Below are 24,231 nucleotides of genomic sequence, written 5' to 3' on the forward strand. Positions count from 1 at the left end.
CATTGGATAGACTGGGATGTCGCTGAGCGTGGTTATCATAGGGAACTTCTTGTACGGTGGCTCTCTATATACCCTCCTTGGAAACTTTATCACAAGGAACCGGTTTTGAACTAGACCGAACTAGACCAATGAAAAAAAGAAGATTTTAATATAGAATTTTGCGGCAAATAAGAGGATTTAGAGGAAGTTTGAAGACAGACAATTTGACAGAATGGGATAACAAGTATTGCATTCAGGCCTAGACGAATAGGCGTAACTGTAGTGGACGTATGTAAAAATAAATAAAAAAAACAAAAAAAAAACAAAACAAAACAGGACAAACACACGCAAAAAAACCCACCGGAATCGTACAAAACTTCCAAAGGAGGGTTCACGCAGGCATTGCTTAAGGAACTCATAAATCATGGAGCTATAACCCGATTGTTTTCGCTAAATCACGTGACCTACAGTGACTATCAACCCCATAACAATTATCAACCCCATAGCAACGTGTGTTTTTGGTGTTGTTTACAAGCCAATTTACGGTAAATTACCGTTACCCAGCACATCAGTAGTCTGAGTACGGTTCCTACCGTTGGCTTTTTGGGGGGGTTTAATAGGGTAATGATACTTAGGAAACACTTTGCTTTTGGTGGACGCCGTGTACGGTTGATATTTAATACCCACTACAGGTCACGTGACTTCAAAGGGCGCAGTCGGTCTATTAGCTCCATGCTGAAGTCAGCTACTACATCTATCACAACAAGATCTCAGTCCACTGCAGATGCAAAGGACATAATACCGGTATAATTTGTGAAGTCCAGTAAGCTATTCTCAGAAAACACACAATAAAACAGATAGGCTCCCATGTTATACGTGGTATTTAGAACCAAATTAGAACTCATCTCTCCACTAATTTCTGGGAAAAGTCCAGGTAAGCCAGATGCTGGCAACTCGACGGTGCTGACAGGGCTGCTTCTTTTTGTTAGAACGTTGGTCGTATTTTCCTCTGCAACAGTCTTTAGGACTTTCTCCGAAACTTGACGTCCGAGATTAAGCCAATAAACAGGTTAATTACAGCTACCCTTGCGTAGGTAGTTCACGACTATTGCATTGCCTTGTATCCAGTCAAATCCGATGACGAGTAGCCTGAGGCATCATGGTTGAAAGTAAACATTTTTTGGGTGCACTTTCTTGCTACCAGTTTGTGCACATGTCTGGAGCAAAACGGTGTTTAGAGTTGGAATATTGATGTTAAGGGCTTGAACAATGTGATGTTTAGGGCTTGGATAATGGCTTGGCTTCTGAGCATAAGGTGTGAAAAGTGATAGAACACAGCTTTTAGAGTGAGTAACCATCGATTCGCAGTCTAACTTTAAAAAAACATCAAACTGTCGAATTCTACGCTGACTCGTGTGTCCTACAGAGTCTTTGAAACGATAAAGAGGCTTTTACAAACAACTGACCGAATGACCTTACAGAGAAATGGGAAACTTGGGTCTGCTGTCAGTTGCAGAGAAGTTAATTTTTCCGATGAAGAAGGGGAAATAACTTGCACGTATCCAGGACGTTCAGATCGCGTAAATGACTTCACCCTGCCATCTCTTTGCAGCAATTCTGCCTCCACTCCAACCGACGTCGTCTTTTCATCTCCGGTCTGCCTGCATTCAAATCCTGCCTTTGTCGTAGCACAGAATGGCCCATTTCTCCTGGGGAGATATACGGAGATACATGCCTGCAGGGAGCCTGCTATAATGGGTATCCTGCCCTTTCAAGACGAAGAACGGGTGTTGATAATTGAAAAGAGGTTGAAATGAGTGATAGACAGCTTGAAGTAAATCCTACTGGCCAAGACGACGGACCCCTGTATCCCTACTCTAAACTACACCTATCCTAATACTGTTCGCTTTCAATAGCAAGTGAAATTTATATCAATTTAAGTACACGTGAAAAGAAGATATTCGCACACGACAGATTTCCTTATGGGTCAATTTTCTCTTTTTTTCTGCTTTTGAGAGAACTTTTTATTTTGTGCTATGCACTCGAATACAATGTACTGTGCACGTGCAGCACTTGTGCCAGGAACAGTACGGGTGTATTATTAAACCCGAAACGGAAAACTTTTCAGTACTCCAGGAAACTGAGTTCGGCAACTACTAAATATACAGGGCAATGAAAGACATTTGTATAGTGCCATGAAATAGCCTCGATTGATCAGTCCTCCGAATAAGAAATCGTTTGAAGAGTATTATTAAATGTGTTTATTAGTGTATCTGCCAAAAACAAATTTGTTTTGCGGTGCGATTTACGGCTTTAAAGATCAAAGCTCCTTTGATTGATCCATTTTTCCAAATATCAACCATTGGAACAACCAAGATTCCAAGACGCGGTTAAAGTAACACTACTGCTGATATTTTGGCTTGCCTTGCTTTTGCCATCTGATGTTTATTTAGGAATTCCCTCGTCCCCAAAATTACAAATGGCATTTTAGGTTCTGATTTTTTAGGGCAAAACCTTGGTTGACCTGAGGAGCACTTGTTGTATTTCGCTGAACAATGACATGTAAACCAAACCAAAGCTGAGGGTAACGTTACATTATTCTGTACACAGTGGTATTTGCGGCAGATTCGAGCACACAATAATCATCTGGTTGTCGGAAAGATTAAACAATTCAATTTTTTTGGCCAAGTTATAACCGAAAATGAAAGGATTAAAGATCACTGTGTGCGTGTGGTGCAACCCTCTGCCCTTTTTATCAGCGATGTCTGGAGGAGGAACGCCACAAAACACATGCTTTGGAGCATATAGAGCCTTCATTCTGGAACTGTCCTTTTTACAGATTTTTAATTCATTAAAGGAGACCACCAACGGTGAAATTAAGGTGGGCTCACCTGGCGCGTCAAGAACCCAAGGAAGCATGAAGTAGAATCTGCCCTCCATTTGGTGCTGCAAACCAGCTTTCATAAAGTCGTGTGGAAACAGAAAAAAAAACCTTTAAAACGAAAATGGAAATGACCTTTTGGAAGTTATATTTTTGTAAGCATAAGCTGGCACAGAAATTCAGTAGACTAGCCAAACTTCCTCCTCAGGTTTACAGGCAATTTAGAAAGGGTAATTATAGCCAGGTTGGCCTAACTAGAATATTTTGGCACATGGCACAATAGGGTTGGCATTTGGCCCACAAATATGAGATCACAGCCACAGTAACCTTGCTAAAAACGTACGTGAGTCTTCTGGATCAATCCCTGCGGAGCGGAGTGCACACACACACTGTATTTGCAGGAATCCTGTTTGGTGCTTGGGTGGTACTTTCCCATTAGATCACCGAGAGCTTCTTTGCCACTGTTATCGCGACGTCCAAGTCGTATAGGATCTAGTGTCTATAAAATTCACCACGCGGGGCTGTGGAAAAGATTATCTCTGTGAATACTGGAGAGCGCAACTTCCCACAAGGCCGTGAAAAATCGACATGAGAAACGCAAAGACTGAGCAGTAGACTAACTGGCCTGCTAACGGTAGGGCTATATTTGCGGTGGCCACTCAAGGACATTATTGTCAGGAATTTTTGGTGATGTCAAATAATTTCTCTTATGGCCGCTCTATTGAGGCCTTATGGGTGCACTGAACTAATTCAAGCTCCATTGAAAATAGTGTAAAATCAACCAAGTTTGGAGCCCCATGGCAGGCAACTGAAGTCCCTGAGGCCTCTCAAACAAAAATCAATGTGCTGTTTGGTCCTTCAGATTTCATTTGATTTTCAATTTTTAGTAGGTTAACCAATGAATTTTTTAATTATCCGCCCAAAACAAACTCACCCCCCAAAAAGTGAATGTTGCCAAGCCCTCCCAGCGGCCATTTTTCAAATGACATCCCTCACCTTCCTGGGGCTCTTCTGACTAATTTTCAATCCCATTTTTGTCTGCTTTGCCCCCAGATGGGTGCCCCTGAATCTACAGAGATGATCCTGGGCCATACTGACACAATTCCACCATTTCCTGGCCCAAACAGACCCCTCTTTTCGAAACAATCTCTGGGGGTACTTTTTCTGCGCCTCGGCCCGGCGGAGAATTTTCCTTGAATTGGGACACTGCACCCTTATGACCGGCATCGGGTATGCCCACTTTTGACTTAAATGCGCGATTAGCATGTAATGAAGAGAGTTTCTGCACTGACAGTGATGTGTCCCGTATACCAGTGGTTATAAGTGTGCTGAAAGGAATGGTGACTGTCCATAGATAGGGATTTCTATTTTTCTTTTCGGAGGGATTCAAACCTGTGCAAACTTTTCCCCCAAAACTCAAATTCTGGACAGATTCAATTGTGGTTTCAAGTCCTCGATGATTTCTATGCAAATATACCAGTATAAGCTGGTATCCTTTTACGACATATTTTTTCATGTTTCCTGGACGAGCTAATTATAACAGGCCTTGTCGAGATCAGACTGCCCGTTGCAGTCAGAGTAACATAACTGAAGCCCTTACATTTGTCATAAGATTTCTGCAAAGCAAACCTCACGGAGCCAAATTGAATACTAATTGCAATACGATCGCTCACTGCTCAACGACATCTGACTTATTCCTCGAAATAACTCCAGGCCCATGCCACTGAATATCTGTGAATGTTAGAATATTCCTGCCACTGACTGCTCTCCTTTGGGGCCGCGGCTCACACACAGATCAAGTCAAAACCATGCCAAAGCCCACCTCAAACCCAAAGCCAGTCACACGGTAAATCGTCATCAGTGCAGGGCAAGTAATTCCTCGTAATAACATCCCTAGTCACAATGTTGTTAAATGTAAGCAATGCTGTAAGACGTAAGGACCACCTACCTACAGCAGATTATCCCCGCCTCCTGTCGCGCCCCTCCTTAAGCCAAGTCAAGAAGGCAATTATCCTCGTCTTCCAACTGACTGGTGATGAGTCCACGAGGGTTGGAGTTCACATTTTTTGTGTAATGAGGTTGCACTTTGGCCAGCGTGATAACGCTGGGGCAGGACTCCGTATGCAGTGCGCTTAGACCCATTATATCTGTTGTCCAGTTAAAGAATAAGTTGGTTGGGCCTAGTAAAAAATAGGCACATGATCTACCCTTTGAAAGTCGAAGTCAAGAATCATTTCCGCCCTATATTCGCCGAGACAAATTTCATCACATCAGGACTTAACCCAATAAGTACTCATCACGCGATAAGACAGCACGTGCTTGTAAACAAACACCGTTGCCAAGACAACCCTATACTATATCGCTGGCGGTTCAGCACGGATCACGATCTCTTGGCAAGGGTTGCGATGATAGTACTCCATACCGGTTTCAGGTGATCAATTTTGCGGGTAACGACTTACTCCCCGAAGGATTGGTTGCGAAATGCAAAGCGGTTTGGCATTCCAAAGTTTGTCGCAACGGCGAAAAACACAGTCTGTATGATAAATATTCTCTGATATTTCAATCCAGACGAGTTTCCTTGATGCATGTCAAGAGGTCATCCGTGACCTTAGCGGCTCAGACACGTTGTTATAATTTCCTCAAATCCTCAGCCTTAAAAAAGAGAATCTTTTAAATGGAGAGGCTTCCAAGGTATAGACATAGGTAGTGTCACGATGAATCTGACACACTTCAATAGTGATTTTTAAGATTCATTGTGCCTCAAGGGGTCTCCCACAAGCCACGTGGTTTCAAACCGCAGACCACAACTCAATAATTATGAACTTGAAGGGCTCTTGCTGCTGTCCGTTGTACTGAATGAACTTCAAAGGTAAGTCCGATAAACCTCGCCCGCTACGCTAATAATGACTAGAAAATCGTCCAAGTCTTTCTGAGCTGCTGTGTCGGGCACATCATGTACGGTAAAATTACTGGGTGATTTATTTATCATAGGCCCTACAGATACAACACAATGTCCATTCAATGTCTAACACGAAATGATCGCCTTAGGTCATAACCTGAGCAGCGCGCGCATTCATATACGTACATGTTCTGTAGTTTACAATTTCCAACATTCAGAAATTAACCCTTCATACATCCATCGAAAACCAGATACTGGAGCTCTGTCCAGCATCATATCCATATGATCTTATTTCTGTTTACCGAAATTGAACAAAACTAAACGATTGCAGCTGAGGTCCGTAGCAAACTAGCTAGCTAAAGCATGCTGTAGAGCCTGCTTGCGGTGCAAACAACCGTTAGCTGTGGCATACACGTTTCATCGACTACCAGGTTTACACCGTAAACATTCCATGCGCTACGAAAAAATGTGTCTGAAGTGATTTAGGCCTAATGTTAGTTAGCCATGGGCTCGACGTCAAGCTCTCCCCATCAACCAGAGGCCATTGGTTCTCAAAAGCATCTTCGCATTCCAAGAGGAATCCCGTCTTAAGCTATGGCATGCCGGACGGATCAAAGTCTTGCCTCCGATGAAGTCCCACAAATCCTGCTCTCTGATTTATCCCTTACCCTCCGCTTAAAGCTCCCATAAACCTCATTACCTGTTTACGTTAAGCGAAACCTCACAATCGACAACCAGACAGATAATGAAAGTTTGAGTCAATATGCCTCAAGGAAGTCAACTTTGGCGCATCTGAAATTGCCTAATTTTCCAACCCTGTTCCAATTAAAAATTCGTAGAACTGGGGGCTCTCATTTGACTAGTTGAGAGCACAGAAGTGGAGGACTAAATTCGAGAAATATAGATGACCTGTTTGGAAATAAATCTGCCTTCTTCCAAAGCCTTGTCGTTAAACATGCGAGAAGTTTGGAAGTCTAAACATTCTTTACGCCATACAGAATCGGAAGCTTCTCTTTCATCTAAGCGGCAGATCTAAATAAAACTGCTGACTCATGCTTACAGCTCTGGCATTTTGGCCATGAAAGTTTCTTTGTATGACTTGATATTGATTTTTAACTGGTAGTTTGTTGCGGCAAAGAAAGAAACCAATATGCATTGCCACAGGAGAAGCTATAAAGCACCACTAAACCACCTTCTGTGAATACTTCACTGATTCCAGCAATGGGGTTAATAATGCCCCAAAACATGTCGACAATTACTACGCGTATATTCTTTGTTAATGGCCTTAAGTGGGCTTCCTATAACACAGTGTTGGATAACCACTTAATGTCCAGCTACTGGGGCCCGAGAGTCAAACTTACCATCCATATCCTCAACGTCGAAAACGGTGAATATTTGCATCATGTTTCGTGTAGCAGTGTGTCGTCAGGATACCATTTGGGAGGCACCGTCATTCCCCATTTTCAAATATTTTATGCGAAGTAATGATATACCACAGAACCCTCTGTCTGTGCAAGTTAAACGGACGGATGTGAAACTTGTCCAAACTAAATAAACACAAACTCTTAGATATATACACACTGAGCAAGTTTTGACATCATTATAATATAAAAGCTTCATGAAAGGGAGGGGGTTGTGGCAAAAGGAGACTTACAGAGAATCGCCACCGTGCCGTGTGTTAAAAATGGGATTTAACGACGGGGATACAATGTACATGCCCTCGGCTAACTTGGAAACGTTTGTCACACAAAACTGTAGAATGGTAGTTGGTAAACATGTCGTCTAGGCCGATGAGTAAGCAGTCAATTTCGTGCATGCGTTCGGCAACTATCGCCCCAATAGTGCAAACTTGAGTAGAATACATGTATTTTGCCTGTCTGGTTTGAACGCAAGAGCGTATAGTGATCAAAACCCGGCGTGTTATTCGGAGAAAAACCACGGTAATTGTTAACACTGAAACCTGAATGCTAAATGGATATTTTGACAATCGATCTAACTAAAGATCATGCTGACTTAACTGACATCCTATCTTGTCCGTTTGACCGGCTAATTATCTGACATTCTGGACCGTTACAATGCAGAGTTTGACAGCATGACAAGGTTTTCTTTGAGAAGAAATAGTGAGCTTTTCTAACATGCACTTCTCAGAAAAGGGAGGCAGAGAACATCCAAAGTACTACATGATGTGATGCATCTTGATCGCCGACACGCATCAAAGACTGCCGGTTGACAAATAAGCCAATAAAGTGTTTGCCTGAACTACCGGTTAACAATGCTCAGATATGCAATCATCCATGATGACAATATTATGCAAGGTCATCCTTGTGAGCAAAGGACACACTATCTGTTGAGTAACATCCCCGTGGCCATCTTGAAGACGTTCCGTCATTTCTATGCACGATAGTTATTTTCAAATTACATGAATAGTCCAGCCTTTTTGTCTACCAGGTCACAGACACATGCTTGATGCAACATTTCCGATTCTTTAGGGCACAGCAAGCCTTTACTTTCCACAGTCCATATGATTATGAGGAGCACCGTGCGTGTGGGCAAGCGAGCACGGACGGGCTCTGAGCGGACCTCGAATGAGGCTAATCTCGCGAATGTTCTTCAAGATGCCTTTGTAAGACACCAGTAGCGCAGAGAATGTAAGGCAAAGTGGAGAAAGCAGGGGCAAAGAGATCAGGGGTAATGACGTGACATCTGAGCCTCTTCGGAATGTTGGCTTGTCAGTATCGATGGACTGAACGGGTTAGGTGAGATGGAAACTGAAAGTGAGTAGTGCTTAGAAAGTGATGACGGACAGGGCGTGGATCATTAAGGTATATCAGGACATGCGGTAAAAAGCCATTTGTTTTTATTGGGATAAGCACAGATGGAATTGGGATAAGGTCATGGGACATTTTTTTCTTACAAATCACTAGAGAACTTCCGAGGAATTCTGGCATCGAGACTAAAGACAACATTAAATAATTATCGTTAAATTTCAAATTTGACCAACCAATACCAATGGAATCGCCACCAGCAGAACTGAAGTTGTGGCGGAAGTACCAGGCAATAGAAGCCTTAATTTGAAAGGGAAATTACGAGCGAGTCCGATAGGTAAAATACTATCAACGCAGAAAAACCAACAATTGTATTTTAATCAAGTGCTTTACATCAAGCTCTTGAAAGCCACCATTCAGAAAATTTAAGCAAAGTATTCAGATATAGGGAGAACGGCTTTCAAATTCAGCCCTGAATATCGACTCAGGAGATGACTGAAGCCTATAAACTCTCATAAACTTATTCTGTTCAAGTTCACTATTAAAATCATCAATACAAATTGCATTGTTGTGGGGGACAAGTCACATCAATTTAACCTCCAAAGTGATACCGGCTGGAACAAAGCGGCAGCACTGAATTGCAGGAATCGTTGCTGTCGTCATGACAACTCCCCCACCGGGGGTCAGCTGGGGTCACGCCTTTCAAAAGGGCCAGGAGGTAAAGGAGAACAAAAGTGGTGATTGGGAGGTCAATCGAATTTCAATTTGCTATGACTTTTTTGTTTTGCAGGCAGGGGGTCTGGAAATGAAGAGCAGGTGTGACTACGCTGATCCAGCCCAGCTTTCAAGATTATGAAGAAAATTCACGTGATGGGGATACATCACTGTCAGTGGCTATTGACCAAAATGGTTTGAATGGAACACTCATGGTACTCTACTCCAAAAGAAAACACAAAAGAAAATTTCTCATTTTTGTCCAATCGCTCAACGGGCGTAGTGGGGGGCCTGATGTATTGCAGAATCGAAGAGAATTTATTTCGCCATTTTCATTTTCTCGGTGCTTTTTCGAGACGAAATGTGCTGAAACATTGAAGGAAACTAACTTTGTCTGTTAGTGACACTAGTACTCTGAAGTAATGAATCTAATATGGTTCACATCATAAGAAATCAATTCCGTTGAAAAAAAGATTTACAAAAGGTCGGCAAACGCCCAGCTCCTCAATTCCTCTGATCTACCCTCGGGCTTGCGCCCTCTCCAACCCCATTTCAGCCTATGCTCACAATCTACTGCCTAATCCACGTCTCTAAAGTTCCAACTTCCACTCATCATTTCAGCCTATATACCGTTAGTGACCCCATCCCCGGCCGCCTCACACAAAGCCCGGCTAAAATTCGTTTGAAATGCCAAAAACTGGAACTTAATTCTGGTGTTTCTAAACGGGCTACTTTCAAAATAATATTCTAATAATGAACGAGTGTGATAACGTGTTACCACATCGGGTGCTGCGATGATGCTATGATTATGATACATGGGAAAGGAACGATTCAGCAGGACTGCGTCAGGAGTCCAGGGATGACCACCTCCTGGACGCCACCGTTGCAGATTATATAAATTGTAGCACAGTTGCCTTTTATAAGCGAATCCATCATCTATGTGTAGAAAGTTACTCGAAAAGGTACAAGATCATGCAAGAAATCAATGGACAATTTCTAATTATTAAGGACGAGTTTTATTATAATGGACTGAAAACTTACCCTCTTCGATCAGAGCTCTTGATGTCACACTACAGATGTAGTGAGTTATCTTTGGAGCACCGCCGTATCCTGCGAACAGTTAAGTGGAAAAGTCGGTCAGCGAAACTGCGCTGCACTCGCTAAGAAGTTTTATATGATTTTTCTCTGGCAAGAATGAAAGACACGCATTACACTGCGTACGTTTTCCTTTTCAAAACACAGGTGTGCGGGGCTGAACAAAATGAATTCAGAGAATCGTTCCCGGGATTGATTACATTGGAAACTGCTGTGCCGATATCACCGTCGGCTCGTGTGTGTGACACAGGTAGCAATAAACGCGCGCGAGTTGAGTACATCGGTCACGGTGTCTCACCTTCCAATGGGTGATACTGTTTGTTGTGTTTGAAGTTTCATTGTACACTGAAGAGAATCACGTGCTTCCAACCGACGGACCGGCTGGGGGTAGAAACACCTACCCATTGGGACTCGCTGATCTCACAATGCGCGTAAATCTGAGCTTTATGCTCGAATTCAAAATGCGAAGAGGGCTAGTGGGGCTGTGCTTTGAAGCTAATGGTCGCATACCGAAGTTGGCACACAGTAAAAGGTAAACACCTTACAAAAGTCTGGATTTCGGTATATTTATGATAAATCGGTTCCCTGTTTAAACAAGACCCCATTCCAATATGGGTTTAACAGCATTGTTTTCACCAACCATGCAAGGCACATCGTTCTCGTAACAAAGCAGAAAATATTTCTCAGTGATGCGTCACATTTTTAACCACTACAGAATAGCTCAGTTCACACATGAAGTGCTTTTCCCCACACTCTGCAGGTCATTTACCAGCGACAAAGAGATCACTGGGATGAACAAAAAACGTATTTGTGAACAGTGATAAATCCTTAGTGTTTTGAGTAGTACGAAATATTTGCACAAATTGTAGGTCGGGCTTATTCAAAACCACAGTATGTTAGAAAAACACAGGATAGGCCTACATCCATTGTCTCAGACTTGAAACATAAAGACAAAATACAATCTCTGCCAAAATAGTCGGGACCCGTCACATGAAGCATACCCTCCTCAGGTCCCCCACACCCCCAGTCAATGTTGTTGTAGGCCTATTCAGCTGGAGCATGGACCGTGCAATGAGAGTCGGCAGTAAAAGGGAGTCGGGGTAGGAGGCCCAGTGAGATTTGCATTGTGGCAACATTTCTATTCTAGTAGTCAACTAGACGAGGCTTGAAATTTGATTCTATCGATATATTTTGAAAATAAATACACTTTCGTCTTTAAAAAAAGAAAACCTGGTTCCAGCACACGTAACAAAAATGGTGACAATCGTGGCTGCTAAACGGTTCCTTGAACGCCATGACTGGCCTTTGAACTTGAGTGATACCTAAATTTAGTCGCCAAATAATTTCGAAATTTAAATTGATCATTTGGAATCAAGTTGATATTTTTTACGCCTTTGAAATTTTCTCTCCGACTGTACCCCCTCTTTCAGGTTCATTTCATTTTTCAAATCGTATACTTTCAGGTTGTTCGGTGTTGTTGGGTTCAATTCAATCAGTCAACGGTTCATTGTACGTGCGGTAAGGCAGCAGGGAACTTCACCACAACGTGTTGTCAACACCAGGCTGACGTCTCCCTGTGACCTCGGCCGACCTAAAGTAATAGTCCCGTCTCTTCGTCAAACTCGTGCTTTAGTTTGCCTCGAAACCCTTACCCACAAATCTCCGTCAGTAAGTTTGTTCATGGAAGGTTAGGGTGACAAGTATTTATATTTACATTTTGGAGGATTTTTTCCTCCTTTGCCTCTAGGGAACAGAAAGAAAGTGAACAATTGCTCACTCGTTTACATCGTGTTTGCTGATAAGTCAACCAGTCGCACGGCATGTACAGTTTTCAGGAAATGCCCTGTCGTCCTTAGCTCGCAAAAAGGGGTTGATTTATGGATGTTGACCAAGGAAGGGCTAAAGATGGTAGAGAAAAATATTTGGCTGCCGTCAATCAACCCAGATCTAAAGCAGGGAGACAGCTAAATTTCAATAATGTGGTTTATTTTTGCCCTTAATCGTTTCGAATATTTAAGGACTGTATGATCAATGCATTCAGAAGTTGTCTTGAGGCTTGGAAGAAAAATCGCATGTCGCGCTTACTCGGTTGAGACTCACACCCGTGGTGTCTGGCTTTAGTGTGGATGTCACCTCTTGACTAACAATATTACTCCCTTAGATATGCTGGGTTTTTTAAGTAAAAAAAAATTCATTTTGAAGTTTATATTCTAAGGCAAGAATTGAACTTTCGGGACAAAATGCTGAAACTGTGGAACTCTAACATCAGATGTTGTTTGGGCTTTGGTTCGGAGGAGTGTTTGGGGCCTGCAAGAAAAGAAGTACCACACGCTTGTTACTTGGAGTTCATGCCTAACGAGGATCATTAGGGTTCGGGGATTAGGAATTGTGTTCACAGCCTGTAAGCCTGGAATTAGAATTCAGGGTGTCTGTGATGTTGAGTTTGAGGACAGCGGTTTAATTTCGTTTTGGCGTTCAGGTTTGAGGTTCATCGGGGATTGGGGTTTCAGTTAATGGGTTTAGGGTCCAGTTGACGTTTTAGAGTTCTGCGGTTGACGTTAAGGACTCGAAAGTCAGAATTTCGATGTTAAGGGTTGACAGCTCGGTGGTACATAGTAAACTAGGCTGTTGAATTTGGTGTTCTGTTGGCGTTCGTTTCGTGGGTTGGAGTTTCACTCAGTTTTGGCTCTACCTATAGGGTTTAGGATTTTGAGTGTGGCTTGGTTAATTTGGATCGAGTTGGGCCGAGCCGATCGAGCTTCGTTGGTTGGATTGGGCTGAGTAGGGCTGGCTTCGTCGCTTATATGATTGGACTGAGTAGGGCTAAGCTAGATAGGGTGGGGTCTTTGATATTTGTTTTGAATCTAGGGTTTTGCAACTGGCAATGCCAGATTGAATAAAACAGAAGATATAAACTGGTCACACGTCATTGATGATTTCAACTTCAACGAATTCTGCTAGAAAATGACAAACATCTGGCAAATTTTGAATCGAGCAGTTAGCTGTCTGGGCTTCCGAGAGCAATCTGCAACCTGTAACACGAATCATTTAGTAATCCAAGAAGCTTTCTGGGTCTAGACATAATTTATGGCTGCCATTGCGGAATGATACAAACTTTCCGGTCTCGCAACTTTTCATCTCCTCAGGAGTGGTAAATAAGAAACATTTCAACAAACAACCCATGCCGCCAATTACGACGGCTGGAAATGACCTTGAAATGTAAAGCTAATAAATTGTCTAAAAATGGAGCGTTTGCGTCCAAATAGCTGGTGGACTATAAACAAACACAAGGCGCCGAAAACCGCAAATATTTTAAACTGGGTAATAAATCTGTCCGGGTTGCAGTTTGGAATATGGGAATCTACTGTAAATGTGACACCCCTCCCATAGCCTGTTAAATTCAGTCTGCAAATAAATTTTGTTCTGTCAGAAATTTGAACAGTTAAAATACGGGAGACTTTGATCCAAGTCGTGAATATTTATGAAACCGACCTTTTTTGCCAAATAGTGGACTGCTTCGACTCAACAAATGCTATCTGAATATTGTGGCTACGCCGCCCCCACTAATTGGAGGACACTGCTGCACGAGCTGACACTTTTTAATATTAATACGTCAGTTTACACGAGCATACTTGGATCGACACCCACCGCTTAGTCTTTTACTCAATAACAAGGAGGTCGAGTTTTAAGCTCTCGAATCCAGAGTCTTGTGTGGTATAGTGCTGGCACCCAACAATGTTTACAGATACGAACAAAACTTTCTCGACTAGAGTTGGAGGCTACACCGATCAGGATGTTATACGAGTTAGTGCCTGCCCTAAATCGATAAAGGTGCGCGGTTGGAAGTAAGGCCCGCCCGTGCATTTTCGCCGAGCCTTTATGAGTACGCAGAGTGTTGTCTTGCGCACGAGTTTTGATACAGATTTTCAGCACTGGTCCGGTTTGATGAAAATATCCCCTTTTCACCGCAAGGTTCCCACAAATTGGCATATTTTTTTGCTGTAGTAAAAATATTATGATCCTCGGACGTTGAAATCCTGAATACCGTAATTTCAACATATTTTTTGTTTGACTGGGATGAAACATTGCATATGTATAAATGTACAAAACACGCATGGAATTATCTGTGGCCACATAAGTCACAATTAATATTTCCCGCATCGCCAGATGAGGAGGGGAATGCTGACGTACAAGCAGAACTGCGAGATAAGATCAATAATTGAAAGAGTTTCAGAGTCACAGCACGTCTGATCGAATGACGTATGATCAAATCACGTGTCACATTATTTGCAGTCGAGTGAATATAGTCTTGAAATAGTGTTTGCTTTAGGCGTTACTGAACTCGTAACCAAACTTGTCCCAATGTCAGACGGAAATCCGATTGTATACCAATGTTTGAAGTGGCTTGTTCGCATTGAGGAGGTTGGGAGATGGTGTCGACAATCATGATGCATCGTATAACGCCGATTCACCCCCATCGAGGCAAGGCCGATAAAGATGCAATGAAGACTAGTGGACTTTAATCTGTGTCAGGAAACCATCATAGTACACGTGCAGACATGAACATGTGCTCTATACAGTTGCATAGTGGCCCCACGCCCTCCCACGAGAATAACAAAATGAGCACTCTAGCCCCAACTGAATTTTGGAAAGACAAGAAAATTATACCAGAAGTTGTCTGCAAACTGACATGTATACCACCCCCTTGACATTGCGCCTTCTACCCTATAATGAGGCTGTTTGTGGGATATGTCGATTATTATTACCAACCAGCTTAATCAATAACCTGTTCCATCAAAGTTTGTCGACAAACCATCTCTGGCTTATTAGTACAACGGGTTCTCAAACGGAAAACTCCTTGAAACAAAGGCTGAAAAATGCAGTAAAATTCTCCAAAACGGAGACGTTGGTTTATAAGCACTGTTGGTCAGTAACGTGCTTCCACGGAATTGCAATCAACAGTCGTTTATGAATAAACCTAAACTTAAAAGGAACAAAGTTGTATCATATCACCATTTCAAACAATGGTTACAATGAGGGCGACAGAATAATGATGGTGCCATGTACACAATCTGAATAACAGTAAGGTATGTTTGCAGTGTAAACATACCTTACTCTTATTCAAATTTGTTATCGAATATTCTTGTTCCCGTTTTCTTATCACACAGCAGCCCTTCAGCAGACACCGAAATTATCCCCTTATCTGTACCCAAAGTGAGACCTAGACAAACAGAATACCCTTTACGGGTTGTATACTTTGCTCTCGTCAAAGGTAACTCGACCATGCCCGTTCTGGCCCTTTTGACTTTTTGAGGGCCTGAGCACGTTCGAGATAAACCCAAGTGTGTGCACTCGTATAATAGTTATCAGCAGCAAACAGATCCCAGTGCCCTGGCATATCTGGACCACCGTATCTCGTTTGCCGCCTTAACTGAACTGGAAACTAAAAAAAAATATGATTCGTTAATTTATTATTTTCAGTTCACACCTTCTTCTGGACGTTTACATTATAATGGTTAGTTTGTGATTTGAATTTATTTTGACCAGACCCGTTGGATTTACCACTTTTGCATATACACACCTCGTCAATGTCAACAACAGTAGGATGCTCTGGGCACTATCTCATAGTTTGAACATAAATTCCGAATCCTGGCTAAAGAAACCACGTTGGTTTGGAGAAGTATAGCTTCAGCAAATAGATAAAGTACTGTTTTTGTGAAAAGATTTAGGCTAATGTTCTAATATTAATTTCACCCGTGATACAGCAGTATCTCGTTTACACGACCAATAAACAAAATAAGGATTTTTGTGGTAAACCTGTGTAAAAATAGTAATTTTATACGGAGTTGATGCTCGCAGATTTATGAAATTCTTGTCGAAATGCTCGAAGGACATCACTCTGAAAGCTCGTAATTAAAGCATCAGTAGACATGGGCTTATGCATCATTTATCCATACTTATACTCAGTAGTTTGACAGAGTTCGTCATCTTATAAAGACAGCAAATCAAACAAACAGACTAAAAGTCCCACTAGTTTTGCACAGGGTAATTCATTTGAAATCCCACAGAATGCTTCATCATGTGTAGGCTGTGTGGCATTTGATCTACTGGTCCCCACAAGTCACAGCTATACTCCAACGTAAACATGCATGGGGTTCGAAAACTGCGATTCGATCTGTGTGAATGTAGCTGGGTTGTCATTTACATAGGAGAAACTGAAATCCAGTTTCAAAGCCTGTCTCGTCAGACAGTTAATTTGAACAGTGGGATACGGCCACTGCAGCCAATACGACAGTAAATAAACTCTGAAGAATAAAGACAGTTTTTTCTGGTTTTAAAACTAAAGGACAGTTTTAACTGATCAAGAATTCCAGCAGCACTTACCTATTTGCAGGCATAAGCTGTGGCTTCATCCCAAGCTTGTCAATGGCTAAGCAAAGTCATTGAGTACGCCGATTGCTGTGAAACACCTGTTGAGATACGGACCAATCACACCAATCTAGCCCACCTGCGGCTCCACAATGTCGCACTGTCAAGGAGTCGTTTGCAATGATTAATCGATGGTTGGGAATTATGAAACGGAAGCTTCTGACGGAACGTCAGTCCAAACTCCGAATTCCTTGTTTGATTTTAACGTTCCTACAGCTAAATTAATCATGCCCCTTTTTGACAAACAAATTTGAAGCCATGTTTTAGCCCTGTCATAGTGCGATGATGTTGGCAGGTTGGAAAATGTGTTACAAACTAACATCGTGTAATTATGAGGCTGTTTACACAATTAATTTCAAATGCAGACCAATTAAATAATCTTTAACAATGATAAAAATCACTTGAATATTGACACCCAAAGTAGAAGTAGACCATTATAAATTGGAATAGGTTCAGTAACTAGATTGGAACTCGTGACTGATTACTTAACAGCTGGCACTAACGTAACTGATCTTTGCAGCGTAGTTTCAACTCTTGTACTTTTTTTGCAGGTGTTGAGTTATCAATCATCACCATCATAACGTCGAATTATGAGAATTCACTCTTTTAGGCCACTTTCTAATCACCCACTGCTTCTATGAGTTTAATAAACCAATGTCTCGAAGACTGCATAACAAAAAGAAAAAAAAGAGAAAAAAAAGAGGGGGATAATTGTGTCCCGGCTGCGGATTACGTTTTCATTGTGTATACACAATGGACACGGCGTGCAGAGGGCGCTAACAAACCAGTTTTGTTTTGCCCGGACATAATCTTCTATGTTTCCTTCAAGCTTCAGCATAGACACAGTTAGGCCTGTTTAAAGGAAAATTTCTGTTTGGATCTTATAAAAGAATCCTCGCATGTACAAGAAAGGCTTGCTGAAAAACACGTTTGACATGGACGGTTTCAGTGTGGAAATGCAAAAAAGGTAGAATTCAATTGACTAATTTCAAAATCACGTTTATTTAGCTGGACTACTAAGAAGTGCTCAGAAATTAAAACAATCCATTGTTACATGTTTACTTTTCATCGAGATAAAATTGTGCCTAAAATAAATAGTTGTTTCCGCATGTTAAACTAAACACAAACGGCCTTCACATTGGTATGGCTTGTAACACTAAAATGTTTCTACTCCTGGTGGTTGTCCTTCAAGATTGATTCAAAGGAAGAGTTGGCAGGATCGTTTTACGAAAGTGCAAAGGTATCAAGAGTATACATTCGCACATAGGCTCGGGCAATGGAATCAGGGAGACAAACTCTCCGTAGCGCTCTCACTTTCTTTTGAATTCTTTGGATCAATCTATTTTTCTCGATATATTCTAGAACTCCCCCTTTTTTTAATTATCTTGGAATTTCTGAGTATTTTTGTTTATTTGTTCACCTTAAATTCATCTTGGTATTGATATTCAGTGTCGGCTTCTCAATTTATCAAATAAAGTATTTAGCCCCAAGCTTGCTCAATAACGTTTCTGCATTAGCTTGAATTGTTTCAGTGGATATGTGACAATATTTTTTCTTTTCCCTGGCTTTTTTTGCAAATTCCACAGAAGCCCCTTTTATGACATTCAATGTTTCGTTTTCCATTATCTTTATAAACCATTTTCATTTTGCTTCTGTTTTCTCAAATTCTTTGAATTGTCTTTCACACTTTCGAATTCCCTGCAATTTCTATGTATTTTTTTGCTATTAGAATTATCCTTTTTCTCAAATTTTCTTAACCCTAACAACGTCAATCCTCACATTTCAATATGATTTTACATACACCTGGGGGGTTTAAAATAGGCACTGTCTGCAGCCAGCTCGCCGAGAGCTACAAGAAGAGCGTCCTCAGTAGGGACTTCCATGATGTATAACTGTTGGTGGCGCCCTTCTTTGTTGATCGACAGCTGTTGCCAGGACGTTGTCTAGCACAGGTAAACAATGCACATGCAACAAAGTTTATGCAGTCTGTGATCTAGCCTACCGTATTCTTACACTACAATCCTACAGGGTCGATTGGAAAATATTTGTTTTATGAACCCATGTTGTCATACTCATGCTGTAAGCGCACCACTGCTCTTTAAACAGGAATTTCTGAAACTGTCCAAGTCATACATTTCTCAGTTCTTGACTTAGTATTGTAGAATTGTTGAGCTATCAAAATTGAAAATGCCTCCAGAGAGAAGATTTGACTTGCACAAAACGAGTTCTGGGCGAGGTCTCGACTACAAGCCAGAGTATTATTTTCCGGCCTCAGATTTTAAGGTAAGTTTGTTTCTTTACTTCAGTAGTTTACTTTCAATTAGACCTTAAATTAAGTCATGTGTTCAGTTCGTGAATAATCACACTTGTCTCAGCATTTACTGTCGGTATGATTGTCACTACGGACTTTTAACACGTGGCCTAGGGCCAAATTTAGCCTTTGTGCTATAGAGTACCAAAGTGTGACGTCATTTAGAACCAGTTAAGGCCGTACAAATGAATGGAGTACCCGCAGGTATTGGTTCACGCACTGGTACTGGCACTTTTTATACACATAAGTGTGCGTATGACATATTCACTTCGATACTCTATTCAATAATGTACAGAAGTTCCAGCATGTCTGATCATGAGAATTCATTCGGAATGCCTCTTTCCATAAATTGAGTCCAAAATCATGCCTTTTAAACACTCCTTTCAATTTGACAATCCGTCCATCTACATATTTTATGTAGGGCCTAGTCCCTGTTAGTGTTATAGTTTTTGCAACTCATGGCTTGCAGGAAATTTGTAACAACATTGTAAGTTTTAATCATTTGTGTCTTTTAAACTTCTGTGTTTAACAGAAAAATCTCCAGTAAAAGCAAGTCTTTGAAAAAAAATTGTACGATAGTTTTTAAAAGTCTACGGTCCTAAAAATCCACATTTTTGTCTTGTAGCAAATTTGAATGCAAATAAAGAATGGCAAGTTTCCACTCTTCATTGTGCTCCTTGAATTGAACTAAACCATTTTGTCTTCCATCCATCTGTGCAGACCACAGTCAGTAATCCCTTACCGCCAGAACTGGCTAAACAAGACGAGATCATCAAGCCCTACACAACCACAACGGGAGAGACTCATGACTTCAAACACCATGATGCAATACTGGGTAATCCACAGCACCAGAAGGCACCCGGACACTGGAACATCCATTATAATAAAGACCTACGGGAAAAAGTAAGTATTGCCCCTTTAAAAAAGTGTTCCTTCCAAATCTCTCTCGTGCAACACACTTTCACATTTCCACTTTGATTAAGTAGACATATGAGTGTTGGGTTATACAGCTAGCACAGAAATGCAAGAAGAGAAACTGGAATGTAGAAACAGCTACCGAGTACCATACTGCTGTCTATCGTGTGAAGAAAAGCAGTTGGATATTCCTGTAAGACACGTCACAATCTTTTGCCTCCCTTTTCTACAGCTCCAGAATCGGCCGTGGAGGAAACCGTTGACCATGGGTAATCAAGAATCCGAAGTGCAGTCCAACTTCAAGGGAGCTCAGACCCAGCCAGGTGTTGATTTCAATACCATTGTCAAGCCTCAAACCACTGACTTGATAGACCACCACAGGAACATGCCAGCCCCACCTAAGGTACGTGGCTCAGCTACATGTACGAGATGAAAGAAAGGGGTTGTCAAACTGAAAATGGCATTTTTCAAAATGGAATCTTTTTTGGCGTTCTGATGGTTTGAATTTCATAACTGGTCCTGCTCCTTTACTGAAATAATGGAGGTTGTAGATGTATTTAGAGGTCACTGCCTTGTTAGTATGTCACGGATGTACTTGCTGAGCCCATGCTAAGCCCTCTCAACAGCCTGCTTACAAGTAAGAGGCTGTTCAGGACAAAGGAATAATGGACTTGTAGGGGACTTGTGATAGACCTGTAGGAGACTTGTGATGGACTTGTAGGGGACTTGTGATAGACCTGTAGGGGACTTGTGATGGACTTGACTACAACCCCACGGATTGTGTTTTACCGAAGCCAGCTTGTGAAGGCTTGAGTGTTTCTCAGAAGGGACCCATTAGATAATACTGCAAATACAGCACGTAAAGCATTCCATGCATGCTCATAATGTTTTACATATACACTGTACTTTGACTGGATGTGTCTAATTGCATTTTTAAGACAGATTCTTGACAAATATTCCTCTTGAGCTGATCAGCCAGCTCATCCACTTTTATCACTTGAATCTGCACAATAAAGTCTTACTGTTGATCAGCCAGGAAAAAAATGAATAGTTGCCAAGAATGGGTAAAGTCTTAAATATTGTAACTTAACACTTTCATCAGTCAAACTGTATGTCAAATTTTCACTGCAATGTTACCAGTCCTTTGGAATTTCATGAATTAATGAGGATGTTTTTGTTTTGTATTTATTTTTAGGACAAGTTGCCTAAATACAATCCCTCGCTGGTGCGTGATGATGGCGCCCTTCAGCTTTTGGACCCCTACGTGCCCACCTCCCACCGAGTCCATAAGCGCTTCAGCCGACACGAGTTGGGTGGCTACCCAAAGAAAGACGCCGCCACCTACTGGCGGTGCGAGGACTATCCCCAGGCTTGGGGTCACGGCACCAAGCACAAGTGAGTTGACCTTTTCAAACTTGCTGAAAGCGCATTGCTTTTTTCAGATTTTTTTTGAGGGGAGGGTTTTTTTCCATATTTTTTGGGAATGGGGGGACAGCTTTCCAAGAAATGTTCTTATTTGTGTATGTGTAGAACTTTTATCATTGTATTCATAATAAGAATTTAATATTTCTTTTTCAAAAGCTGAAAAATAGTCTAAAAAATATGAAAAGAGTTATTGGTAGATGTTGCAATTTAGAGTCTTATTTTTGTTTTCCAATCATTGCTATATTCCCCAGCCCGCTGCCCAAGAACTCAGTGCCTCGGGAGTGCCCACCGATGCGGGACGACATGGTCTTCAAGACACCCATCCGGGAGCCTGTCCGCTGGCCTGAGAAGTTCCCCCGCGTCCCCCACAACGGCATCAAGTCCATCATGACTACTTCCTATGTCCCACCGTCCGATCCAAAGAATCGCGAGCTATTCTCCTGCCCCGTCGACACGCCCTGGGTGATCCCCAGATCCGGACCCAAGGAGACCTTCTCCGTGCCTTCTATGTACAACACTGAGTACCAGACCTATGCCAGCGGCAAACCCATTTCTATATAGACCTCTCTCTGTTGTAAAATCTGTAAACATGTATAGACTAATATTTGGATGGCTTTGGACATTAAGTAAAGCACCTGTGCGGCAGTTGAATAGATCACAAGTCAATCACAGGTGTATCACAGTTGTTGCAAGAATCCCAAAATGCCTTTGTCACTGTATGAGTTGCTTGTCTACTTGGAGATGATTTGGAATCGACTTTGAGCTGGGCTTATGAGGAAGGGATAATTATGGAATTAACTTATCATCACTAATCAGCTTTTGACAGTGCATTTGACTGATCCAAAGTCCTCAGCAATTGGTGATAAAGAAAATATTTTCAATTAGCACTGTCAACAAACTGTGTGGGCTGCAAGTTGTGCATTTAGATACAGTTGTAGCTTCTATTGAAATTTGCCAGCAAGAGCCATGTGAACCCATGGGAATTTGATCCGTCCATTATGATTATTGAGAGTATCTTCATGCCATTATCCTTAATTGGTACATAATTGGACACATTTGTCCACTTTTTCCAGCCGGCTACCAACTGTTGGCAGGTGTGGCTGTACCTAAAGCCATGTATGTACAATTGTATGTAAAGTTTCAAAAAGCCTATTAGTTCCGTCCTCTATCTCTGATTAAACGAAGTTTCCAAGTTTGTGAAATTTGTTCCTTTCTAAACCTGTTCACATTGTTGGACGTTATCTTGCTGCATGGTGCTCAGTTTCCAATTCCAAACTTTAATAGGAATGGCGAATGTGTGAACTGGCAAGTTTGAGATAAAATGGGTCCATCTTCACTGGACGGTGACAGAGTTGTTCTGGAAGAGAGGTCCAACAGTCCAGTGTAGTCTTATTCCAAATTCATCCCAACTGCACGTTTCTAGGGACGTAATGTACAGAAACAAAACTGGGAATGCATTCACTGCTCACGCACCCACGGGACATCACCCTAGACCTCACCACAGTGCCCGGTAGCAACACCACGACTTCAACTAAGCACCTAATTGCCAGAGGAAAAACTGTCCCACGGCAGTTGTACGGTATTAGCATGTGGCACAGTCAGTGTGCGTCCTGTGGGTTTTGAGACGGTGTATCCGTGGTACGGGGGTGCGTTTGTTGAAAAGTTAGAGCCATGCTTAACTACTGGCTAAAAGGAGATTGTAACTGGTGGATGCAGGTTAAAAGTTTCAATAAATAATGAGTATATGTACACTGAATGACCTTCAAGTTTTAGGTAGTCTTTACTTTTATTGCTGATACAAAACTTTGATTTAAAAAAAAATGTGTACAAGCACCCATCGTTTTGCTTTACAAAGATGCTAAACAAGCGAAGTTTCAGTAGATCCCTTAAATGGTAATGATAGTCCAATATTTGATTCCACAAGAGTTCTATGTACATGTATACGAATTTCTTCTTCCTCTAGCAGGCCTGTCCATTTCTTTTGACAGCATGGGCGTAAATCTGGGGGAGGGGTAATAGCCCCCCCCACTTTCAGAGGGGGAAGGGGTGGGCAATTTAATCATCCCCCACTTTTTGTGGTGAGCGAAAAATTAAAGTGAGTTTTGAATAATTTTCGAGACTTCCGATGACTAAAATGCATTCAATATCACTCAAAATGGGAAAAAAACAATTTTAAGCTATAAATACATGTATGCCATTCCGGATATATGTTAAGGATGTACATCATGAACATCAACCTCCAGTCATATTGAGTCATGCCCCCCTTTTTGGATTTTCATGTCTCTCCTTTTTCCACCCTCCAATTTCCAGCACTTTACGCCACTGTTTGACAGTCCCAACTTAAGACATTCTAAACAAACTTTGCTTCACTTTGTCTACTGATGCCGGGTATTTTACATGTAAGCCAGATCTTGAATACAGTCCTTTCGAATGAGTGTACATGCACATATACATTTAGGCCTATTCGCTCGTAAAATTGTCCAATTTTGCTCCAGTGCTACCTTATTCACAAAAGAGCCTGAAAGTTGACCCGTCAGGCTGATGGCGCACTTCCGGAACCCTTGCATAGGAAAAACCCGTGCAAAGATTTTAGAATTAATATTTTTTTTGTTCAGTTACTTCTTAAAAAAATCCAACTCGGAAAAACTTTGGAAAATATTTGCTAGTATATCAATATACAGAAACTGAATAATTACCTGATTTAAAAGAGAAATATCCTGCCAAAAATTGACCCGTCACTTCCGAAAATCTAAAATACCTGAAGAACAGTCCACTGCGGCGGTCTCGTAAGAGATGAACATTTACAGTTTGGAATTTT

General features: G+C 41.6%; 2 protein-coding genes across 7 annotated transcripts in view; one reads left to right on the forward strand and one right to left on the reverse strand.

Annotated features, from left to right (window-relative positions):
* Positions 1 to 16,868, reverse strand: part of LOC110978029 (ras association domain-containing protein 9-like) — a 30,094-nt gene extending 13,226 nt beyond the window's left edge. For 2 of the 6 annotated variants that reach the window (XM_022232660.2, XM_087130640.1), the window contains exons 1-2: positions 16,718 to 16,868; positions 10,280 to 10,348 (exon numbers count right to left, since the gene is read on the reverse strand). The gene's annotated coding sequence lies outside the window, so the exon portion shown is untranslated. Of the gene's footprint in view, positions 1 to 2,870; positions 2,896 to 4,808; positions 5,435 to 7,120; positions 7,144 to 10,279; positions 10,638 to 16,717 lie in introns of those variants that run through there. The other 4 variants (XM_022232658.2, XM_087130642.1, XM_022232659.2 and 1 more) reach the window with 4 other exon arrangements.
* Positions 16,869 to 18,710: 1,842 nt separating this feature from the next.
* Positions 18,711 to 23,169, forward strand: LOC110978037 (stabilizer of axonemal microtubules 3-like). Its single transcript, XM_022232673.2, has 5 exons — positions 18,711 to 19,045; positions 19,794 to 19,976; positions 20,221 to 20,391; positions 21,184 to 21,383; positions 21,665 to 23,169. Exons 1-5 carry the CDS (start codon positions 18,950 to 18,952, stop codon positions 21,972 to 21,974), a joined length of 960 nt encoding a protein of 319 aa, XP_022088365.1. The 5' UTR covers positions 18,711 to 18,949; the 3' UTR covers positions 21,975 to 23,169.
* The last annotated feature ends 1,062 nt before the right edge of the window (positions 23,170 to 24,231 follow it).

This window comes from Acanthaster planci, linkage group LG20, assembly GCF_054643075.1.
Source record: "Acanthaster planci isolate LZ-2023a linkage group LG20, COTS_SCS, whole genome shotgun sequence".
NCBI classification, from domain to species: Eukaryota; Metazoa; Echinodermata; class Asteroidea; order Valvatida; family Acanthasteridae; genus Acanthaster; species Acanthaster planci.

Coding starts and splice junctions, on each gene's coding strand:
- LOC110978037 (XM_022232673.2), top strand. CDS start 18,950: ATGCCTCCAGAGAGAAGATTTGACTTGCACAAAACGAGTTCTGGGCGA. Junction 19,977..20,220: donor ATAAAGACCTACGGGAAAAA/GTAAGTATTGCC, acceptor CCTTTTCTACAG/CTCCAGAATCGGCCGTGGAG. Junction 21,384..21,664: donor GGTCACGGCACCAAGCACAA/GTGAGTTGACCT, acceptor TATATTCCCCAG/CCCGCTGCCCAAGAACTCAG.